Source organism: Suncus etruscus, chromosome 13, assembly GCF_024139225.1.
Source record: "Suncus etruscus isolate mSunEtr1 chromosome 13, mSunEtr1.pri.cur, whole genome shotgun sequence".
In the NCBI taxonomy this organism is placed as follows: domain Eukaryota; kingdom Metazoa; phylum Chordata; class Mammalia; order Eulipotyphla; family Soricidae; genus Suncus; species Suncus etruscus.
Window position 1 is genome coordinate 73122247 of NC_064860.1, and position 25836 is coordinate 73148082.

Consider the following 25836-nt stretch of genomic DNA (forward strand, 5'->3'; position numbering starts at 1 on the left):
TATGGGGTTCATCTGCTTTCTCGGGGCATACATTTTGTCTATGGTTCTATCAAATGAGAAATAATGACTCCACCAAACAAAATATTACTATCTGGTCCTATACAGAAAAAAAAAACAAACAATACCTATATTGTGACCAAATGTTTAACTTTCCAAATCTATTACTGATTTTATTATTTTATTTAATGGCTCAAAATATAAATGGATCTAATATTATTAAAGTATTAAACTGAGAAAAATATCCTTTAAAAAATGTCTGTCTGTGTTACTGATTTGATTCAAAATGGAATGTGAGAATAGCCTGTATTTTGGGGCCTAGACATCTTGACAGGAATGATCCTTATTCTGTCACTTGAATGCACACTCTTTCCTTAACTTCTCAGTAGTGACCCAGAATTGACAGGGGCTAAAGAGTTGATAAAATGTTGCATAGATTTTATGAATAATTTCTTACTCTTTCTAATGCTCCAAGATTCTTAGTAAGCCAAGTAAGTTGGACTTATAAAAATGCATTATATTTAGTTGCTTACAAAAGTAAAAGCATAGCTAATATCTTTTTGTTTCCTTTAGTATTCTCATAGGATCCCTCCAAATTAATCTATGTTGAGGATTTTATTCTCAACACAGTCAGTAGCTGAAAATTTTCAATATTTCTTCATTTGCAAATTTCTCATAGAAAAACAAAGCTTCTTTGCTTAAGCAACCTTCCTTCCTTCCTTTCTTCTCTTTTAAGTAAATTCACACAATAGTTAGTCACCCAGGAATAAAAAAAATATCCATTCACTTTGATGTTAGGGCCATCCTAGTAGAGTTCCATATAAAATGTCTAAAGTATTGTTTATAATTAAGTCTAGTGAGATACTGCCCAATTCTTCTTCCATTCTACAAAGTTATTATATAAGCAATAAGATTCCATAATTTATCTGCTTAAATTGTTTCTAGTTTTAGAGTCTGTTACTCAATAAAAATGATTTGAAACTTTTACTTTTTCCAAAAAGAAAAAATATCTTATATGATGACTGAGTTTGAAAGAGTAAATTTAAAAAATATGGCTTAGTCCCTTCTGTTCTTTCTTTGGGCCAGCCTTCAAGTAGAATGGTAATATTTTTTCCCTGCTACTAATTTTGAATAGAAACAGAACAAGGCTTTTCTATTACATTTCATAGGCTAACCTGAAGAACCACCAATATATTTTTATATTGTTTGGCTTGGGTTTGAGGGACACACTTGGCAGTGTTTAGAGGTTACTCCTAGAAGTGCTGGGAGACCATATACAGTAGTGGAACCTGAGTTGGTTCTGTGCCAAACAAGCAACTTAATCCATTTATCTCTCTGGTCCTGTTTCATAGTGTTTGGGTTCTATGTGACAAAAATATCTGTGAGAATCTATTTTGTTTAGATTTCACCACAGTTGGATCTCCCAGATTCTTCACTCAGGGATCAGTCCTGGGGATTAAGACAGGTCATCCATGTATAAAGCAAGACCTCATACTACCCATACTACCAATATTCTCAATGTAATCAAAGATCCTAAAAAATACAAATGAATACTAGGGAATTCAATTGAAGTTATAGGTCTGATCTAGACTCTAGTTGACCAAAATGCTAAATAACTAATGTACTAATTTGATCTCTATTTTCTTAATTTCTTTCTCTGGACTAAGACTATAGGTGATTTAAAAATCCAGTCATTATTGTAAACTGTGCCAAAAAAGTTTCACTCATACAAACAATTGATTTTTTCCTCATTTTTAATCTTTAACAATTCAGTTCAACAGTATTAATTAGTACTCTGCTTATGTATACAGGAAGATGCTCCCCCAGTTACTCATTATATTGAAGAATTTCATAGTTCAAAATGCAGCAGGAGAATTTAGAAAGAATCATTGAATTTGTTGTGTTAACATAAAAAGTAAAATATATCTTATTATGTAGCTGAAAAAATTCAAAATAATAAAAGTATCTAAAACGACTTCAGATACAATAGCTTCTCAATAAGTTAGAGTTCATATATCAGGAATTATTATGAGCAATTATATAATTATAGCTAAATGGATCTCTCTAGATTCAAAGATTAAAATTCCTCTTCTTTGCTTCCAGAAAAGGATTGATTTTAACCTCGAGAGATTAGCTCATTATATCTTTCTGAACCATGAGCAATGTAAAAGGCCTCATACCAAAGATAAGAAGAGCAAAAATAGGTAATAAATGACAGAAAATTGTAAAAAGAGAAATCCATAATCACAGATACTCTTCATTTCACTCTAGAATGCAGAGATAAAACTATAGACTGAATATATTCCTCAAAGTTCACTATTAAATTCTAAGCCCTAATGTAATAGAAGGAGCTAGAGCCTTTGAGGATGATTAAATCATGATAAAGAATAGGAGGGCCAGATGAGCGATAACGCAGCGGTAGGGCATTTGCTTGCAAACAACTGACCCTGGACAAACCTCAATCCCCAGTGTCCCATTTGGTCTCTAGGAGCAATTTCTGAGTACATAGCCAGGAGTAACCCCTGAGCATCACCCAGTGGGTCCAAAAAACAAAAACAAATAACAACAGCAAAAAAAGAACAAGAAAGGGAAAGAGGATGGAAGATGAAAAAAAAGAAAAAAAAATTTAATAAAAGTAAATAAATATTCATTCCTTGGGGCCAGAGAGATAGCATGGAAGTAAGGCGTTTGCCTTTCATGCAGAAGGTAGGTGGTTCGAATCCTGGCATCCCATATGGTCCCCTGTGCCTGCCAGGAGCGATTTCTGAGCTTAGAGCCAGGAGTAGTCTCTGAGCGTCGCAGGATGTGACCCCACAAAAAAAATATATTCATTCCTTAAAATACAATTTATAGTCCTCAAAAATGCATAACCTTTAATCAAATTCTAGAAAGCAGTTTGCTATACAAATGATAAAGTATATCTAACAAAATGAAAAAGATGACAGAAACATACTAATTCTAGGATTTTAATAATCATTTAACATAGAGCACAGAGACATATTTTTAAGTGTTCCATGCCTTTTAAATCCTTGAGATGCAAAAAAATTTCAGTTCATTTTTTTTTTAAGAATATAGAAAAGTTTATTGGAGAGTAGAAAAGAAACTCTCTCCATAGAGAACTTGATATAGGGTTATCCTGAAATTCCAGTTTTAAAGATCAGATTACTAGTTAAAGAAATGGGAGAAAAATTCCAGGATTTTTTTTCTCAAATTACTCCATGAGCTTGTCCTACTAGTTTCCACTGGAATGCAGAAATGATTGCAAAACGGCAAAACACAACTTTACATATAAGAGCAACATGCACTTCAAATTGATGAAGACATTCTACGATAGTTGTATCTTTGTATTAACTTTTCCTCTTTTCGATGGAAAGGAGAAAGCCGCAACTCACCTGTATCAAACCCCACACTGGGCACTATATCCACAGTTCCGTGAAAGGCTCCGGCCCACGCTGAGGTAGCAGTGGTGACTGTAGTCGGATCTGTCTTTGTGATGTCACACTGGGGAGCAGGAATCCTGGCTGTACGCACTGAAGGCATCAGCAGGGGTCCATAGGATTGATCCAGGGCAGAGCCAGCAGAAGGGTGGTGGTGGTGGTGATGGTGATGGTGGCGGTGGTGCATGTGGGCATGGGGATGATGGTGTCGCATGTACACATCATGCATGTGGCTGTAGGACGGGCTCACCTGAGATGCCAAAGGGTAGTGCCAGGACTCAGATACTGCAGGGGGAGGGGCTGGACCAGTCTGATGGAGGCCATGTCCTGGCCAGGGGCTGGGGTCAGCTGCAGTAAAGGTGCCAGGGGGTGCAGTGACTTGGAAGTCAGGATGAACTCCCCCCAAACAAGGTGCAGGTGGGGTCTGGTAAGAGCTGGTCCAAAAGGAAGTTGGGAAACTATTCCGTTGGCTTGAGAGAGCTGAACTGTCTGAGAAGACAGAAAAACAAATTATTTACATAAGATTCAATTATGTTGAATACTTGTTCAATACTTCATAAGTACTTCACAAAGCAAATCAGTATACACTCATTTTTCTTCCACACGAAGTGTATTAGCAACAAGTAAGTCCCTAAGCTTTTATGTCAAGTCAAGATGCAGGGATTAAGGTACTGGAATGAACCCCGTTTGTGTTTTGCTTTTTGTAGCCAGTCAATGCTGAAGTTTCCTAAACTGAAATTGGAATATTTCAGTTCCTCTTGAGTGTCATTAGGTCTAAGAAGAGGAGTTAAGTACTTGCACTTGATTCAAGAAGGCTGGAAATGATGCTTAACAACAAATGCAAATATATTTTCATTCATGATAAATATTAATTGCCAAAGGTAAAAGAGAATATAATTTGTCCTTCAATAAGCAGTTATCTTCAAAAAAGTGTATCCCAAGTTATGTTCTTTCTGTAGAGATCTGGTTCTCCACTGAGAATAAAAAGAATGAACACATAGTATAATAACCAGACATCCCACAAAAGGACAGGGAAGCTTCATGGATAATTTTATTGTATTTTACTGCCGGCCTATAAAGTGTTGTTTTCCTCGATTTAGCAATTAACACAAAAAATTAAAGCAGAGAAGCACTAAACTCTAAGCTGATAGAAAGGAATTATCAGTTGAAAAAGCAACTTCTGTCTCAATGGCTGATATTCTTTAGAACTATACCACCAGAGGGCACAATTGTAACTATAACCTGAACAGCTTGTCGTTGGTGAGGATTCCACAGACAACATGGTAGATAGAAAAAAATTAGAAGGATGTTGTATTTGTGGAGGTGTTTAGAGAAAAGAGAATAATTTCAAAGTAAAGTATTTAATAAGTAAAAAAATATAAAAACTATCCTCAATTACTATTTCAATGGAATTTCTCCTCTCTCTATAAGTCATCTTTATAGATGACCTCCTGTATGTGCCAAACTTATTTAGGTCAGGGAAAACCAACCACACAATCCGCTAGGTGCCGAAGAGATAGCATGGAGGTAAGGTGTTTGCCTTGCGTGCAGAAGGTGGGTGGTTCGAATCCCTGCATCCCATATGGTCCCCCGAGCCTGCCAGGAGCGATTTCTGAGCATAGAACTAGGAGTAACCCCTGAGCGCTCCTGGGTGTGACCAAACAAACAAACAAAAAACAACAAAAAACAACCACCACAACAAAAAACAATCTACTGAAGGACAGATGAACAAATAGAGATGTGAAATGTTGTAGATATTCTCAAGGAGAGGTTTAGAGATGGTTCCAAAATAGTATAACAGAGTTAAATGTAAAGTCTGCAGAAAGCTAGCCATGTAAGTAAGGAATATTTCAGGAGTTAAAAAAAAAAAAAGAGCTTACACATAAACACAAATATGTCACATTCAGTATACAGCAATAGGGAAAAAAAAAATAGAGATTACTGGCACAGTATTCACACCGGGCCTTGCCTTGTCTGCTATAGGAGTGAACCTAAATGTTTTCTGAGAATGCAGGAAGATTTGAAATTTTTTGTTTTGTTTTTGATCTAGAGAGTGAGATGGTCATCTGTGTTTTGACTAAACAATGCATCTAGCTCCAGCCTGTTGAGTACAATGTGCTGTAATTGAGCCAGCACTGAAATAAAGATCAGGAGATCTTAGAAAACAGTTGATTTTTGTGCTATCTCATTTTAAGGCTCCAAATGCATTTGTTGGTTACTAAGGGTCAGTTCTTCCCAGTAAAATCCAAGACACGTGTTCATTTAATTTTAGTATCTTGCTTCATGATATTTTTTTACATTCTATGAAGTGTCTGGTGAATTATTTCTATATATAGATGATGAAGAAGGTTGCTAAACACATTAGTCATGCATGTTCTGAGTACTGGGTGTCACTCAGCAGAAACTAACTAGATCTTTTCTGCTGACTTACTCTAAAAAGTATTTAGATGTCTGACATATTCTTGTCCTTCATAAATGTTCTAGATATGATTATCTTTCTATAACATGGCTAACTCATTTTAGACTAGCCCCATGATATCTTAAAGAATATATCACTAGACAAAACAAACACTTCCATTCTATTTTTTTTTTTTTGCCTTGTTTTGTGTTGTGACCACTCTAAGTTTCCTCCTAGCTCTGTGCTCAAGGGATCATTTCTAGGGGCGTTCAGAGGGACCATATGTGGTGCTAGAAACTGAACCCAGCTTAGTCATATGCAAAGCATGTGCCATCTATTTCTCTGGTCCCAACCCTTCCATTCTATACAAGAGCTGTCATTGTTTCTAGTCATTCTATAGAAAACTATTTAGCATAATATGATCACATTTCTCCACCTTCTTTCACTCTCAGCCACAAATCTCCATGGATTGTAAAATTATTGGGGAGGTCTAGGAAATTATGGTTTGTTTTTTTTAAGAGGAAAATGAAGGGAGTGTACAGTATTCTTCTAGTCTTCAGAGAGAGAGAGAGACCTGAAAAATTATAACTTGAATAATAGTTTTGTTACAACTATAATCAGAAAATAGCAGAAGTCAACCTCAAATGCATTAAGGCAGATATGTAGGGGTTGCTAATGAGAATTGTGCAAACCATAGAGACATATTTGCAAAAAAAAAAAAACACTTTGTAGAATATTCTTTACAATTACAGCTGACTGTGTTTAGTTTTAAACCAATATAAGAAGTTTTTAGAGGTTCTGGCATTGTCACTTTGAATCTTGCACTTTGTTTTCATAGATCCAGTTTTTATACCAAACCATTCATTCTGCCCCTAACTTCCATTTCCTTGTTGAGCCAGCACTCCATTAAGAGATTTGCAGAGCTCAATCCACAGGTGTATGCTCAAGCTACAAAGTTCCCCTTATTAAAATTTCCTATTAAGATGTCAAAAGTACCGAAAGTTCATGTCATTTCCCTTGACACTTTCCTTTATGTTACTTTTAATTTGCATGAACATGAAGTCAATCAAATTTTATAAAGTATTCTAAATATGCACACACAAATGTAAATGGTGAACAAATTCTTTCCCAAAATATTACCCTGCAAATAAAGTGTTGTGTTATTGTAAATGAGCATAGTATCATTGGAAGTGAAAATTTATTTTTAAAAACTCATTCCATAAAGATTGAACGAAGTTTTAAAATGCCTCTGGGAAAAATAAAATTAGAAGCAACTTAATATTTTCCCAGTTGGAATGTCTCTTGAGATTAATATAAAGTTTGCAGAGATCTTTGCAACCCTTTTCAAAAACAATGGAGCATTTTACAAGCAAGTTAAACAATATTGGAGAGAAGATATGTTTATGAATATATCTATGCTTTAAAACCACTATTGGGTATCTTCATATTAAAAAACAAAGCTGTTACAAAGAAACAGATGATATGCTTTATTTCATGCCTGGGAATCAGTATGCTTGTTTCATATGTATGTAAATTTTTTTCATTATGTGACTCTTTGCTTGCAAATACTTAATCACAGCCACATTTGTTGGATAAAAAGGCATATGAAAACTCTGCATGAGCTATTTCCAGGGAATATTACTTTTTGAGTTAGTGGAAACAGTTCAGAACTGTATGATACTAACACTCCATGATGATTCTGAGTGACTTTGAGCTCGACTGTTCTTGATATCAGTCCCTGAAGTTTTACACTGATAATCTGAAGCATATTAAAAAAAAATTAACCGTTGATTTGGGACTAAGATATACATTACATAAACACTCACATATTACTTTTATTTCAGAATAACAAAAAATATATTGTTAATACCATTCATCTAAAGTATTCCAGTAATCTTATCACTGTACTGTTTATATTAGAAATATATCCAAGACAGAGATGTGTTTACATGGAACTCAATCATTTATATTGATTTTATAGCAGTAGGATGCTTTTTTATATTTAAGGTTTCTGAAAAATTTTTGAGGTCAAATAATTTGAGCAAAATACAATTATCATTTAAGTGGTATAAAGTTCATTATTTTATCATTTAATTTATTTATGTATTATTTATTTATTTGGTTTTTGGGCCACACCCGGCAGCACTCTGGGATTACTCCTGGCTCTGCACTCAGAAATCACTCCTGACAGGACCAGAGCTATAGTACAGAAGTAGGACATTTGCCTTACATGCGGTATACCTGGGATGGTCCCAGGCTCCACTCCTGGTAACCCATATGGTCACCAGAGCCTGCCAGGAGTAATTTCTGAGCAAAGAGCCAGGAGTAACCCCTGAGCGCCACCGGCTGGGATCCAAAAACCAAAACCTCATCCCCCAAAAGAAAGCTCCTGGCAGGGGGACCATTAGGGAAGTGGGAATAGAACCAAGGTTGGTCCTGGATCTGCCATGTGCAAGGCAAACACCCTACATGTTGTATTATCACTTAATTTCTTTTTACAACTATATTTAAATGGTGCCATAAAATGAAAACCCTTTCTATCTCTAGCCATCCTAAGAATCATCAAAAACCTTATTCTTAATGTATATAAAAAAACCCAATGAAATCTACATTTGAATTAAACACACACACACACACACACACACACACACACACACACACACACACTACTCTATTCCTAATTTGAATGTTCCTTACTGGAATAAATGCCTATCCTTTGTTCTGCCTCCTATAAAAACAACGTTAGGTGCAAGCTGAAAAGATTTTTGTTCTAATATTTACTGTCATTTAGGAATTAGACATTACCGTTATGTCTAAATCACCCTGTCTTTTTCTTGGAGTTACTCAAAATAGGTCCTTTGATTCTAAAACAATGTCTCCTGTCACATGCCAAGAAGACTCCTTGAAAGCAGGGTGATAAGGTAGGTCAGGCTACACTCTATTCCTTTGTTTGCCTGAACTTCTCAGCAGTGGTTCTCCAGTGATACCTTCAGTTCTCCCAGAAATACAGTTTTATTCTGTATCCCATTCAGACAAGCCCCCTTCCCTATTTGTTTTTGCTGCTTAAGTTTAGTGTTAATTTTTAGAGGTCTTTTTTATGAAAAATAGTTGTTCCAAGAAAACACTATAAAGATCAACTAGCAAACAAATGTTAACTCTTCAACTAAAAAAGAAAATACGTATATTAAATATGTATATATATCAAGAAATTTGCCATTCAACATGGTTCTGAAGTGATGTATTTTGCTATGACACAAGTACTTTATTTTACACACATACACATTTAGACCCAGGAATAGAAATACACATTTCTGTAATAATATACTTAGACCATGAGATCAATGCAAAAAAGAATTTAAAGACAAAATTGAGCAAATAAACAGGAATATACTCTCTCAATTCTTAACTGAGAGACCTTAATTAATTCCTTTTAGGATGCAACACGAATACAATTCAGTTCATATGATAATACATCAAATTTTTCTGTCAATTACCTTAACATCTGACAATCACCTAAAGTGAATTTTTCTAACTCCACTGAGACAGATAACAGAATTCAGTCAGTATTTTATTAGTTGATACTTTAGCCTTTGTTTTAAGACTTATCATGGTAATATTTGTATGTACTGCAATCAAATAATTCAGTTTAAAATGCTTTTAGTACTGTAGCATTGCTACAGCACTGTTAAAACTTCATGCTATAAATTATATTCTTTAATATATCTGTTCAAAGGCTCTCTTATAATGTATTATTGTCACAACCATCAACATTATTATTTGACATGTGTCAAATATTGTAGGTTTAATAGACTTGTCATTTTCTGAGCCATAATTGTTGCTTCTCATTGGATCACACATTCTATACCTCTTCAGAAATTTTTTGTTTTTTTTTTTTTTGTTTTGGGGCCACACCCGGTGACTCTCAGGGGTTATACCTGGCTATGAGATCAGAAATCACTCCCATGAGACATGGGAGATCGAACGCAGGTAAGCAACATGCAAGGCAAATGCCCTACTGCTGTGCTATCACTCTGGCCCCTTTTCAGGAATTTAGTGCTGACAGTTTTGCTACCTCATATAATTAAGTATGCAAGGATGAGATATTTTATTTCCTTCAGTTTTGTGCACAAAAGTCTCAGACCTTGGGGGCCTGTGAGATGGCACAGCGATAGGGCATTTGCTTGCAAGCTGTGGACTCAGGACCAAAGGTGGTTCAAATTCCGGCGTTCCATATCGTCCATATAGTCCCCTTGCCCTGCAGGAGCAATTTCTGAGTAGAGAGCTAGGAGTAATCCCTGAACCCTGCTGGGTGTGTTCCAAAAACAAAAACAAAAAGTCTCAGACCTTTACATTATAAATTATATTATCTATTATGTATTATCACTGTAAGTTTATTCACATTTTTTAATATATTAACTTTCTCATCCACTACAAGACTCCACTAAAGTAATGATTTAGATTCTCTAGTATACTGAGGTATTCCCATTATTTAGAAATATAGAACTTTCTAGAGAACATAGTAAAACTTAAATAAATATTTTTCTATGTTGGTCAATGAATAAAGCAGGGAGAGAAAGATGTAAAGGCAATTTTTTGTTTGTTTGTGTTTGGGGCCACACCCAACTCAGGGCTTACTCCTGGCTCTGCACTCAGAAATAATTCCTTGCAGGTTCAGGGAACCATATGGGATCAAACCCAGGTCAGCCACAAGTAAGGCAAATGTCCTACCCACTCTGCTACTGCTCCAGCCCTTTAAAAGCCTAATTTAAGAAAATGTCAAGAAATTAAAATACAGTTACTCATTGTGATCTACCCTTTTCTGCCTGAAATTAGGGATTCATCCAAATGCCTTTAATTATGCAGTTTATGTAGGGAAAAGCTTGAATTGTAATGGTTTTTGTATATCAATAGCATATAACCTTAAACTTTTTATTATGATTGTTTCCCTTTATGTTGTATAATATTGCAGTTTTGTTTTCATATAAGTGTTTTCATATAATTAGGTTGCATATGCCATTAGCTAAAAGAATTAAGAGTTACATTTACTATTCCCCAACAATAAATGACCCTTTAAAATTTGTAGCTAATTTAGTCAACTACCACAAATTCTCTGACAGTTTTCTATATTCATCTTCTTCAAGCTAGTTAAAAATATTCACTGTGTGCTATCAAATTGAACACACAATTTGATTGCATTAGGATTATTTGCTTCCAAGGACTGCTACAATTTCTCATAGAAATATTATTATTATTTTTAAACAAATAAGCAGTAAGTTCTCCAATTCACATAATTAAAAGTTTGGTCACATGAGATTTTTTTTCCATCTTCATCTTTAAAGTCACTGTTTATGCTAGTTTTAGAAAGGAAGAAAGAAGAAGGGTAGAGAAGGAGGGAGAAGAAAGGAGAAAAGAGTCCTGGAAATGTGTGATAACAGAGCTTTTCTTTTGGAAACTTGCCATGGTTCAGGGGTTCCATGGACAAGGCATCTCCATTTGAAATAGGACTAAATCAGGGCTGGAGCAATTACACAGTAGTAGGGCATTTTCCTTGCACACAGTTGACCTGGGACAGACCCAGGTTTGATACCCTGCATCCCATCTGTTCCCCCAAGCCTGCCAGGAGTGATTTCTAAGAGTAGAACCTGGAGCCCTGAGTGCTGAAGGGTGTGAACCAAAATAAACAAACAAATAAATAAGAATAGGACTCAATTATTTTCACACTTGAGTCTGAATCTCCATCAATAATTGGGTTACATAAAACACAGATGAATCTCCCCATGAGTTTCTGATCCAGTAGATCTAATGTGTGGTCTAAGAAAACTTCTTTTTTTAAACAAATTTCCAAGTGATATACATATTGTGGAAATTAAAAAAATGGGAACCACTTTATTAGCCACTTTTCATAATTGCATGAGTTGAAGAGCTGAATATAAGATATGTCTCTAAAACTATCATTGGAATGATGAATTATTTTTTCTATCACCTCATAATTATTCTATTTACCTAATAACACTGAGTCAGAAATTCAAGTTCAAATAGACCTCTATGAACTTCATACAGTGAAATAAAGAACAGGATTATCAATCTACTGCTTTGTTTTACCAAAGGTAAAATAAGTATCCTACATCAATCATGTCTGGACTGTGCACTATAAAGAGCTTATACCATGATACAATACAGAAAAAAAATGCCAGGAGAACACAAGGTTTGCAAAGTCTCCATTTTGGGCTCAGACTCAGGTGTCTGCTGTCACCATGTCGTACCTAAAGGAATGAACCAGAGCTATTTTTTCAAAGCTGATCCCGGCACGCCTATGACTTAGAGATCCAAATTGGGCCATCGGGGCTTGAGGAATGGTGCTTTACAACAGCTCTGTCCTGCTACTAAAAACTCAGGCCAGTTGCATCACTCCTTTCCATGAGGAATTTAAAGGGTGTGACTGCATCCTTTCCAACCCTGCATTCCACATGTGACAAAACCGATCCAGCTGTTTGTCTGAAAGAAATTCCTTGCTGTCCTTAAAAATTAAAAAGCAAGTGGATATCCGTCCTCCAGGGGCAAGTTTCCAGCTGGAACCTGGTACAAGCACAGGCTGTTGTGAAACAGACTGTGCCCTGGAGAGCATCTGCTTTTGAATTCTTACCTCGCCATAGTGGGGTTAGCCCCATCTTGCTTTTTGAAATGGCAGATTCTGGATGGAGGGTGCTGGCTTGGCCCAAAGCTCTTGAGAAGTGTTCATCCACTACTGACCCAATGTCTCCCTGGAAATAAGTGAAAAGGACACAGCGAGAGTTAAGGTACTCCATCTCGGCAGGCTGGTCTTTCTCCTCCTCCTCCTCCTCCTCATCCTCCTCCTCCTCCTCCTCTTGTTTGCTGGGAAGGGTGACTTCCAGAGAGTCCTGCATCTTGCTGTATCCCGCTAACTTTTTCTGGGATGAATAAAACAAAACACAGTATCAAACACAATTTGTAAAACAGCATTCACTAGTTAACTTTCATTTTAAAACATTAAATATGACATGTTTACAAACTGATTCTACTTCATCTGCTTTCATATATCATTCACCTCCCCAAACCAACCTTTCTCTTTCTCACCCTAAGAAGTTTCTTTCAAAGTTGACCCAACCAAAAACATTAAATACATTATTATCAGATGGTGTATTTTCAGCATATGAAAGACAAGTTTACTACATTTAAAAAAAATCAATATATAAAAAAGAATAAAGATTTTAAGAACAAATTATTTACAACTTTTCTTTCCACTTTCTGTTTTAAAGGCTTTAATGTATAGAAATATTAGAGTTTCAGAAGGGAAGAATGGGGGAGAAGAGGCCCAACAATCCTGGGAGAAGTAGAAAAGAAAAGAGCTTTTTATAAATGAAATAAACTAAAATAAAAAAAAAGGAATGTAGCATCTTATAAAAGGATTTGGCAGACGTGCCAAACTCATTTCTCAAAAATCAAACTAAAATGACAAAATAAGTCTGTGTGAAGATCCATTTTGCATGGAACATATTTTTCCTGTGTTCCACTTACCACCATTATCATAGTGGGGAAAAAAGATATTATTATGGCTTATTGAAAGCAACATACAATACTAACAATGGCTAGTATGACTTTAAAGTAAAAAAGAAAAAGGCTTGATAATCTTAAAGTATTTTAAAAACATGATTATGGCTATGGGTATAGTATTCTAGTCAGGCAAGCTGATATTTTTTAGGTTTATTTCTTGACTTTTTTTTTTTCCAAATTCTATAACATGGCTATTGATATCTGTATTTTAAAAGTGAACTAAAACTCAGACCTTAAGTTGCCAAGGGTTTCAAAACATTTAAATAGTGGAGTCATGATTTAATAAAATATTCAGGTATATTTAAGTATAACCTGTATGTATAGAAAGAGGGCAAAAAAGAAGTATGTAACATAAAAAAAATATAGCCAGGGGGTGGGAGCTAAAGCACTGTAGTAGGGCTTTTGCCTTGCATTAGATGACTTGGGATGGAGCCCAGTTCGAATCCTATAATCCCATATGGTCCACCAATCCTGCCAGGAGTAATTTCTGAGTGCAGAGCCAAGAGTATCTCCTGAGCACAGCTGAGTGTGGCCCTAAACCAAAATATATCTACAGATAGATGATAGATAGATAGATAGATAGATAGATAGATAGATAGATAGATAGATAGATAGATGATAGATAGATAGATAGATAGATATGAATATATATATATATATGTGTGTGTATATATATATATAGCCAAATGCTATTTTACAACTTATAGTTGTAAACTTAGAGTTGAGCATTATGAGACTGTGATAGATACATCGCTTATTCTTCTTTTCAATATTTCCAAACACCTTTCTCTGTGAATACTTTCATTATTAGCATTATTAGAATCAACAACTTTAAAACAAATTAAACATAAAAAGATAATGCTAAAGATGATAAATGAATAATTCTCAGGAGGAAATGAGCTTTGTATCATTTGCATCAGCAAATCTGATAACTAGTTAAACTGTTTTTCATATTCCAGAACAATTGCTGAGAATGAAAGAGAAAAATATATCAGCCTAGAATACTCAGCAAGCACATACTTTCACAAATACCATGATAATATATAATTTATACTCCAGTTTCTAATGTAATTGATAGTGTCAAATCTAGACCCAGATATTACAAATGCATCATTTGTTAACCTTAGCTCTTTGCCCTAGCAATCAATGTGCTGTTTTGTGTGTTGTATCATGAAATGTTTAGGCATATTAAAAGCTGCGGTTATTATCAAGTGGCTGTTATTTATAAACATATATACATTGATTTGATTTAAAATGTGTCAATATGGTTGTCACTTATTAAGAAATCGATCATTACTGTAAAGAGATTATTTTATTCACTAGTTATATTGCTAAAGTTTATTTTGCCTGGATTTGTGCATGTCTATGTTACATTTCAGTAGTAAAAGCATAGCAGAAACTGCTTATATATAAACTTAAGGAACTAAACTAATAGAATCAAAAGTTATTCTTTGTTTAATTTTTTATTAAAATTATAGTAAGATCAGAATTTATTACTTAAATAAATGTATTGCTTCTAGTGTTGTGTACTCAAAGCTGGACCATTTAATATCTATACACTATACATCTATAGTAGTGAAGACTGGTATAATTGTGCTTAAAAGAAAAAAAGCACTGTTTTTATATAAGAAGAAAACAAGAGAGATAGCATGGAGGTAAAGTGTTTGCCTTGCATGCAGAAGGTCGGTGGTTCGAATTCCGGCATCCCACATGGTCCCCCGAGCCTGCCAGGAGCGATTTCTGAGCATTGAGCCAGGAGTAAGCCCTAAGTGCTGCCGGGTGTGACCCAAAAACAAAAACAAAAAAAAGAAGAAGAAAACAAAACAATCTACAGAAATCTACAGACTTGATCATGCACAAGTGTTCATCATAATCCATGAAACTATTATTTCTTTACTGTTAAAACACAGCTCAGAATCATGTGAGTCTGGCTTAGCATTAATCATTTCATTTGCTTAATATTAAAGTGTATACTTTAAATAAGAGTCCTGCTGTGTTAATTATCCAAAGAAATGCAAGTTTTATTTTGCTCCAATTAACACTTAATTGGTAGGAAGAATGAAATCAATTATCTATGTGTGTAAAAGATTTGAAAACTGCAAATCAAATATAATTTTATCAGCTATTATTATCAAGAGCATTTGTCTTATATTTTAATGTATAGCATTTGAATTGAAGCTATATATATTCTTTTTTTTTCTTTTTTTTTCCTCCTTTTTTGTTTTTTGGGTCACACCTGGCAGTGCTCAGGGATTACTCTTGGATCTATGCTCAAAAATCATTCCTGGCAGGCTCTGGGGACCATATGGGATGCCGGGATTCAAACCACCGTCCTTCTGCATGCAAGGCAAAAACGCTACTTCCATGCTATCTCTTCAGCCCCATGAAGCTATATATTTCAATCATATGAAGGTTATATAATATTCTGATAATTACATAATTTTTCTTTTTGTTTTTGGGTCACACCTGGCAGTGCTCAGGGGTTACTCCTGGCTCTATGCTCAGAAATCACTCCTGGCAGGCTCAGGGGACCATATGGGATGTAAGGATTCTAGCTACCAAACTTCTGCATGCAAGGCAAATGCCTTACCTTTATGCTATCTCTACGGTCCCACCAATTTTTTTTTTTTTTTGGTTTTGTGGTCATACCCAGTAGTGCTCAGGGGTTACTCCTGACTCTCTGCTCAAAAATTGCCCCTGACAGGATTGGGGGACCATGAGGGGATGCTGGGATTTGAACCACCATATGTCCTGGTTTGGCTGCATGCAAGGCAAATGCTCGACCACTGTGCTATCTCTCTGGCCATAATTCCATTATATTTTTTAATTTGTTTGCTCCATGTAAATAGTTTAAACATAAAGAATGTCTAGCATAAAATACTAAAACACAATAGAAAATCTTCCACTGAATCAAAATACACTTTGTTTTTTAAATATCATTTGTCTGAGCTAGGGAGGCAGCACAATAGTTAAACATTTGTCTTCCAATTGTGACTTCCTAAATTTAAGCTCTATCTCCAAATAAATAAATAAATAAAATGACCATGCTGTCTGTAGATACTGATTCCACTTATATTATATAATATTGTATTCCATGTGTGTAACATATGTCAATGTATTCTATCACATGTATATTCATTTGATATATAAATGACTATAATTCTATAAAAATACCTCTAAATAAAACCTCTTTGGGAAATAAATTTGATTATTCTCACTGTCCCTGATGTTTCAGGCAGTTTTTCTTACTAATCAAGTATGTGTTTTGGAAGTTGTCAAACAATTAAAATTTAAAATAAAGATATATATGAGCCTATTAACAGGCAGAATGTAAAATATAGTAGCATTCTATTTTGCACTTTTAACCAGATAATCTGAAGTTAATTTTTGTAGAATATTGTGAACCAATTAAATATTTAAGTATACAGTACATTCATACACACACATGGTGTAGCTTTATCAACATCTGTGGTTCAAATACAAATTCTAGAGTATCTAAAAGGTCTGGTATCTACTAAATTGCAAACACTGAATTTGCATACATTTAAAAAAATTAAGTGTGAGCATGAAGAAAACAGAAATGTGAAACTTAAATAGCAATTTATGCATCTGCTGACATTCACACTTTATTACATATTCCCCACATGCTTTCTGTTATTTATGTTTTGGAAACTCTAAAGCAATCCTTTGCCTCTTCCTTGAAGCCACACCCTGCAGTGTTGGGAGGATGGAGAGGGGTGCAGTGCCAAGGAAGGAGTCCAGGGTCTCATGCATGCTAGGCCTGTGCTCTTTCATTTAAGGACACATCCCAATCAGATGCTTTGCCCTTTAAAAACTAAATGCATTATTATGTAGTGAGCTTACTTCAGTAAAAGAGGGTAGGCCTCCCAAGCAATTCTGAAGGACCCATAGCAACTCTAGGTTAGATTTGATTTGTCAAGTGAGCTCTAGGGTTCAGTGCTTTGCCTACTGCAAACCTAGCAGTGGTCAGGAGTCTGCTTAGGATGGCAGAGATAGAACTTACATTCATGTCTGCTATCTCTCCATCTCTTACTGATTTGTGGCTCTATCATATTTTTTGTTCACTTAACGAGAAGAAAACTCCTTAGTATAATTTTATTTTCTGAGAACAATATGGAAAATTTAAATACCAGGCATGATTTTCAAATAATCTACAATGTTTTCTGCCTTTGTTTATTTTTAGTTTTCTTTTTTAATCACACCAAAAATGTTTAGTTTAACTGCTTTTTGTGCTCTCAGGAATACTACTAGTGGTGTTTGGAGGAGTTTATGGATGCCAGGGATTAAACCCAAATTGCTCAGATGCAAGGTAAGCACCCTATCCACTGTACCCAACCCCTCAATAAGATTTTCTGAATCAAAGTTGAAGGACATGGTAATTCACATATTCCCAAAATGCACAATTTGTAAAACCATTTAAAACTTTCCAAAATTGCATGATTTTCTTATGAGAACTAAAGACTTACTAATAAAAACAAAAGAAAAAAAAAAAGAACCTGGGTGGAGGGAAGTGGAAAGCTAGTGAAAGAATTAATAAGTTTGCCTTGTTAACCCTGATTAGACCTTGATACTACATAGGTTCCCACTAGCACTGCCTAGAGTCCACCCTAATAAGCCAGCAATACATCCTGAGTACTGGCAGATGTGGTCCCAACACTCTCTTAAATAAAAACATTTAAATAAAGATTAAAACCCTAAACACTCTCTTAAAAAATTAAAAATAAAGATTAAAATCCAAAACAATGAAATCAGCAGAGGAAGGTAATTAAGCAGATTGGAGTGCATGCTTTGTCTGCAGGACACCTGTGGCTCATGGTCCCCTGAGCACTACCTTAGGAATGACTCCCAAGAACTGATCTGGGAGAAGTCCCTAAATATTAGTGGAGCAACAGAAAAGATGGAGGGAGGGAGGGAGGGAGGAAGGAAGGAAGGAAGGAAGGAAGGAAGGAAGGAAGGAAGGAAGGAAGGAAGGAAGGAAGGAAGGAAGGAAGGAAGGAAGGAAGGAAGGAAGGAAGGAAGGAAGGAAGGAAGGAAGGAAGGAAGGGGGGAGGGAGGGAAGGAGGGAGGGAGGGAGGGAAGGAAGGAGGGAAGGAGGGAGGGAGGGAGGGAGGGAAGGAAGGAAGGAGGGAAGGAAGGAAGGAAGGAGGGAGGGAAGGAAGGAAGGAGGGAAGGAGGGAGGGAGGGAGGGAAGGAAGGAGGGAAGGAGGGAGGGAGGGAGGGAAGGAAGGAGGGAAGGAGGGAGGGAGGGAGGGAAGGAAGGAAGGAGGGAAGGAAGGAAGGAAGGAAGGAGGGAGGGAAGGAAGGAAGGAAGGAAGGAAGGAGGGAGGGAGGGAAGGAAGGAAGGAAGGAGGGAGGGAGGGAAGGAAGGAAGGAGGGAAGGAAGGAAGGAAGGAGGGAGGGAGGGAAGGAGGGAAGGAGGGAGGGAGGGAAGGAAGGAAGGAAGGAGGGATGGAAGGAAGGAGGGAAGGAGGGAAGGAGGGAGGAGAAAGCAGTAAAGGAGTAGAAGAATGGAGAAGAGGGGCCGGTGAGGTAGCACTAGAGGTCTGCCTTGCAAGCGCTAGCCAAGAAAGAACTGTGGTTCGATCCCCCTGCGTCCCATATGGTCTCCCCAAGCCAGGGGCAATTTCTGAGCGCTTAGCCAGGAGTAACCCCTGAGCATCAAACGGGTGTGCCAAAAACAAAGACAAAAACAAAAAAACCAACAACAACAAAACAAAGAAGAATGGAGGAAGAAAAAAAGGTGGGAGAAAAGAAAAAGCAAGGAATGAGGGAAGGAAGGAAAGAAATAAGGGAGGTTAGGAAGGAGGTAAGAGTGAGAAAGAATGAAGGGAGGGAGGGAAGAAGGGAAGGCAATTATCAGAAAAGGATACAAACTTTGTGAGATGACACATTTGATGTGCATATTTGATTAGTCATTGCCCATCACATCATAATGACAATTTTCATCCAAGTGAAATGAGCCAAGCCGTAAGTTAATGAATAGTTACAGAGTCAGAACTAGTTCATAGGAAGCAGTGGAAAGAAGTCAGCCAAAGCAGCACAGGCAATACCTCAAGCCTTATGGTAGACCATCAGGCACAAGAGAAAGGAACTCAGGAATGTTCAAAAGAAAGGATGTGTCTGATGAGAGAAAGACTTCCACATTAGGAGCCAAATCCCACTAACTCCCTAAAAGATCAAGCTACAAAATGCCAAATGATTACTGAATATATGTGGAAACTTTATTCCTAAGGAAACAAAAGTAATTAATGAACTATTAAATATTTGGAAACAACTATTTTTTTTAATATTTCTGTTGGCTATCTTCTCTAAATGCAGTAAGTCTCATGTCTCAAACTATTTGGAGAATAAGAAATCAGAGTAATGGGCAATAAGTTGGGTAAGAAAGACATATTAACTTCAATATATTTCTTCTTCTTTAACTATAGCACTCAAATATTTTGTTAGAATTATTATTCCTGATTTCCATACTCAAAACCAGGTGTACTTAGCTAGGATCATCTAATTAGTAAATGGCAGAGAAGGAATTACTTTGCATTCTGTCTATTTACAATGGATATGCCAACAAAGTAGACTAAAATAGTTAAGTCTCTTATGATATATAATTGCATAAACAAACAGAAGTTCACAATTCTTATGATATCACATTTTACTAAGGCTAGTCTAAAGTTATTACCATAACTTGAGACTCTAAATCACTTTTTATAATATAAAATTAATATTTATTTTTATACCAAAGTTATAACTATTATGTAATGCAATGCTATGTATCCAAGAAACTGAGTTACTATTGGTTTGTAAAGCACCCAGCTATGCTCAGGGCTTACTCTTGGCTCTGCACTCAGGTTGGAAGTTCAGGACTTTATAGGGTGCCAGGGACTGAACTCAAGTCAGCCATATGCAAACGTGTGCCTCAACTGAAATGAAAGTTCTATGCTAAAATTGCCAACGTTAATTTGCCAATATAATCGTATGTATTGAGATATTTAGTGCATTTGCGTACTATTTTTCTGGAAATCTGCTTTTGGGAATGTGATTAGAGACAACTTATAAAAACGCAGTCATACCTCATGAATCTGTGTTTCCTGTTATTGTTTTTGTTGTTGTTTGCTCAGTTGGATTTTGGTGGGACCGCACCCAACTATTCCCAGAGCTTCCTAGCAGTGTGCTTAGAAATCACTCCTTGTGCTGCTCAAGGGAACGTATGCGATGTGGAGATGAGCCAGAGTCAGCCATCTGCGAGGCAAGGTCCTTCCCCTGCCCCTTCACCTCTCTACTATCTCTCTGACCTTGCATTTATTTATTTATTTATTTATTTTTATACAGGGAGATACAAAACCAAAGTAATGTGACTTAATATGATTGATTACTTCACAGCATTTTTTTACCACATTTTTCTCTAAATGATTCTGTTCATTGTTAAAAACTAAACAGAGTCCCTCCAAGGATAAAACTTCCTCAGTCTTTAGAATGTTTAAAAAAAAAAAAAAAAGAAAGAAAGAAAAAAGGCCACAGGCTTAGAGAGGATTTCAAAATTTGCATTCCCAAAATGTTTTAAGCTATGATCACATCATAAGGGTATGTGTTCTCTTTCAAACTAGTTATTTGAATGAAACAACAGTTTCCAATGTATAAATTTTTGATGTTTGCATAATCAGGTTACTAAACTTAGGGTCTGAGTTTTTTAAAAATGTATCTGTTATTCATCAAATTGTCAATTCTGATTGATTGTCACTGAGTGTGCTAAGAGTTGGAGCCACACAGACAAAAGTAAATTTATTGGTCCTTAAAATAAAACTGCTAGTAGTTAGCTAAAAATATAGGGTCCATAATAGAAAATAAAGGGTGCCTGTGATTTGTTCCTCTGGCTTATTAGTCATAAAATCAATTATTTCTCCAAAGTAGCTAATAATCAAGAAGCCTCAAATAAGAAAAGTAAGATATTACCATTATTTTTATTAAATAATTAACTACTAGATGTATTTAGCTTTTCTTTTAATGATTACTAGTTTTCTTATTACTATGAATGCTCAAATGAGAAAGGAATTTTGTAGAAAGAATTGGAATGAAAATGTGTGACAGAAGTAGTCATAAGAGTCTATTCGTCATTGAATGATCTGGCCCCCAGCTTCCTCTCTTGAAAATGAGGAATTTTGAATTCATTAAATCAAAGTTTTGTCCAACTTTATATCCTAATAAGCAACATGCTGGAGCTCTAGACAAATTCACACTTAATTTTGTTTCTTTGGCTGCCTCCTCTAAATTTGCAGGACACTTGCCAACACTATCCCTACAGCCTATTGAAGTCATTTATTTCTAGACATGGGTCATCTAGCTCAATTCCTAGTAATTAATTAGTTTGGGTACTTCCTTTATCTATCTTCAGAGTAACAACAAAGCATACATCCTTCAAGTCCTCCTACTAAATCCCACAAGGACAAGTGTTTGGAATAATACAACAATATTGTTTTAAGAGAAGAGTACACCTGTTTACTTTAGGTCATTCATTTCTCCTTTTCTTCTCTCTCTCTCCTAAAGGAAACAAGTGAGAAATATTTCATTTACCCCAGATCAAGCCACTCTTGGCATCAATGTGGTATTCACTAAGATATCCATAAATACAGCATTTATGACTTGTTCCTAGCAGCAGATGTTTGGGTCTAACAGTTCAAGGCACTCTTAGGGTCTTCCTAAATGAATAGTTAAAGTAGAAAGCCAGCTGCCTGAAGAGGTGTTTCTTGAAAAATTAAGACAGTATTGCCCAAAATTGTTTCCTTCACTGCCTTTGCCAGAATGTGAAATGAATATATTAGAAATCTTTTGCTTCGGGGCCGGGCGGTGGCGCTGGAGGTAAGGTGCCTGCCTTACCTGCGCTAGCCTAGGAGACGGACCGCGGTTCGATCCCCCGGCGTCCCATATGGTCCCCCAAGCCAGGAGCGACTTCTGAGCGCATAGCCAGGAGTAACCCCTGAGCGTTACCGGGTGTGGCCCAAAAACCAAAAAAAAAAAAAAAAAAAGAAATCTTTTGCTTCTAGGATAATATTTTTGTGTGTAAATAGTAACTTAACTTTCTGGTTTTTTTTTCTTTTCTCTACTGGACATAGTCATGTTTAAAAATAAAATGAAGGCTAGCTGTAATGACTTAGAAAAATGGGATCCAATTTAAATAGCCAGGTATTAGAATGACAGTCCGCTAACTCACAAGATTGCTTTATGAATTGTCCTAGGTATCAGGAGCATACTATTTTGATAATATAAAAAAGTAACCTTGTAGTGAAAGATATAAGACAGAAATAAACACACTATTTATTAGAGTCAATATAGCTTAAAGAGTGCTGGGGAGTACAGCAAGGCTTTACTCTCTAAACTCTAAACATCCTAATTGTCTTGTTCCTGCTACCCCAACTTCATAGGTGGGAGGTTCAATAAGTAAGATGTGAAGTAGAATTTCTCTAGTTCTGTCAAAAATACCCTTAATTTAAATGTACAAACAGTATTACTTTGAGTTGGCATTGATGTCCTGACTGGCTATTCAGGGATTTAAACATGTCAAGCCTATTATTATTTATTGTTAACAACCTCAAGTTTGGTTGCCAGAAACAAGTTTGGTTTTATTATTATTTTAGCATTACAATTTTCCTCTAGCTTTGAATTTTCTGGCTGAAACATCTTTAGATGCCCAAAATTGAGGATTACTTAAAGATTCATATTGTAAAATTATGTGAGCTTTGCTATATCAAAGAAATTCTGTATGGAATTTTAAAGATACATTCAAATCCTTGATTATGGTTGCAAGCATTAGACCCTGTGCTTTAACTAAGATGACTGGTTAGTGGCATTACTTAGGATATGATTGTCTTCTTAATGAATCTCAACTTATATTGGCAAAGCAATAAAATATGAAGCACTTAAATGTGATTGCTAATACCATTTCCTGCATATTCCTTTAATATAAAATAAATGTTCATTTGCTAAGTGGAGATCCGGCATTATCAACAAAAGATGCAACGTGGATAGCAAAAGTCATTAGCATATTACATATGCCTGCAAAAGGACTTTGGAATGTCTAAACTCAAAAAGTACACTACCAAGGACTTGGAAAGAATTTCTAACTCCAAGGCCAAAGAATCTACTGCATATTAATCTTCTTTATCAAAAAGTTGATTTGGAGTACTAAACAAAAATAAGCTTATTGTGCAATACTCAAAATGCTCTTGGGAGACAGCGAAGCATTGTGGAAAGATGCTGCCCTGAGTATAAGGGAAGCAACTGGTCATAATGTTAACTCCAGTTTGCCTGGAAATTTTTAGCCAGAAATATTCTCATTCCTTCACTTGTAAAAGGAGGAATTCAAGTGTGTGTTTCCAGTCTTGAATTTTTTTTCCCCAATAAAACAATCTCAGATGGTTTGATGTTCAACTCTGAGTGGTAGGATCAAGAGAAAGACTTAAGAAGTGAACAATATTTACAAGCCTATAACTAGAAATCTGCCTAATATGAACAATCAATTTTCCAGAGTAAAAGCATGCCCACATATCTAAACTGTTACCATTAAAGAGAATGGGAATGTTGCACTGGTGAAGGGGGGTGTTCTTTACATGACTGAAACCTAAAATTCATATTTGTAATTAAGTGTTTAAATAAAGATATCAAAAAATATAAAGAGAACAGAGTAAATGATATCTAAGTTTAATGAAACCCAAAGTGAGACTATTAGAAAACCCTGAGGTACATACAACTAAAAATTATGGTTTGTCTCATTTATGACCTTGTCTACAAATTACACAATTCTAAAAGTTTTGTTTTGAATTTCTTCCTAATGCTAACATGATGAATATGTGGGAGAGAGCATGTTTAGATAATAAAAGACTGCCTGCATTTCAGATGAAAAGTTCCCTCATCATGAGGGGCATCTATGAAGTCTACTTTCCTTCATTTTTCCTGCCACCTATTTGTGGACTCACTGTAAGAATATAAATGTTTTCCCTGCTACACACACTCTGCAGTGTCATGTGTCTGTAGAACATGTGCTGTTAGATGGAATCAAGTGTCCTCCAGAGAAGACTTGAAGAGTTGATAAATTCATACTCTGAAATAATGCTGGACAAAGTGACTAGGAATAGTCGCATCCCTCTGCAGATAGACTTTTAAAGCAAAATGAAGCTATACACAGCCAGGTAATATAATATACATATGTAATTTTTTCACAGTCAGGGGCCATAACCAGTTGTGCTCAGGACTAACTCCTGGTTCTGAGCTCAGAAATACTTCCGGTGGACTTAGAGGACTATATGGTTTGCTGGGGATTGAATACTGGTTGGGGGCATGCAAGGCAAATGCCCTACCCATTGTACCACAACTCCAACCTAACTCTTCAGACATATTAAGAAGTGACTTTGAGAGATATTAACCTACCATATCCTCAAAAACACATCTCAACATAACCTGTGGTTATACTTGGTAATTATGTCTTTAAGAGTCTAATCTATTATCCATTATAATATATGTAAAACATTCTATAAGAAACTAACCTTTCTATGTAAAATGCAGATTTGAGCTTTATGAAGAAAAGTTGAGAACACACATGTTCAGAGTTACATTACTTCAAAAACTCTTCTCAAAAAAAAAAAACTATTCACCATCTGTAGGATCACAGTTTAGAGGAAATATGTCTATGTTTAAAAATATATCATTTGGGATGGAGTGATAGTTGAGAGGGTAGGGTGCTTGCCTTAGGTGCAGCAAAGCTGAGTTCAATCACTGTCACCCTGAAAAAGTCTCTTAAGCCCAACAAGAGTAATCTCTGAGTGCAGAGCTAGAAAAAAGCCCAGTACACAGCTAGGTGTGGCCCCTCAAATATTATAATAAACCATGTTAGTATAATTATAAGAACTTCACATCTATTCAGCTTTGAGGGAAAAATCTGTTCAGTGACACACCACTACAAATCAATATGGAAGTACTATAAAACAAACTTCTCTTTTTAAAATATTTTACCAACATTAAGCTTCAAAACTTTTTCTATCTCTAACACTTCTGTTGCTCCTTTCATTCACATCTCCTTAAAACCCCCACCTCAAAAAATCAATTTTCTAAATTCAGTAGGAGTTCTAATCCTTATTTTTGTCTCCCAGGCAAGATTCTATTAGGGGGTTACTTCCCATGTATGGAGAGAACAATCTTCATGGATAATAATGATAAAACCTTATGGAATGCAAAAAACAACCAAAATATGTATTCTCTTATGACTGTATTAGGGCCAAGTCAATATTAGTCCCACTTCACCCACGCACCACATATTCTAAAAATGTTGTCAGTCTGATAAGAATTTCCTGATCTACTTATTATTTTCAAAAAAAAATGTAGGTCATCAAAATAAAATCTTGACAGAAAAAAAATCAGTAGTTAGAC

General features: G+C 35.8%; 1 protein-coding gene across 1 annotated transcript in view; it reads right to left on the reverse strand.

Moving 5' to 3' along the window:
* Positions 1–3303: 3303 nt before the first annotated feature.
* The window catches only part of VGLL3 (vestigial like family member 3), a 135676-nt gene continuing 113143 nt past the window's right edge, over positions 3304–25836 (reverse strand). The window contains exons 4-5 of the mRNA XM_049785586.1: positions 12476–12761; positions 3304–3923 (exon numbers count right to left, since the gene is read on the reverse strand). Of these exons, the coding sequence (XP_049641543.1) occupies positions 3304–3923; positions 12476–12761 (906 nt within the window). The remainder of the gene's footprint in view (positions 3924–12475; positions 12762–25836) is intronic.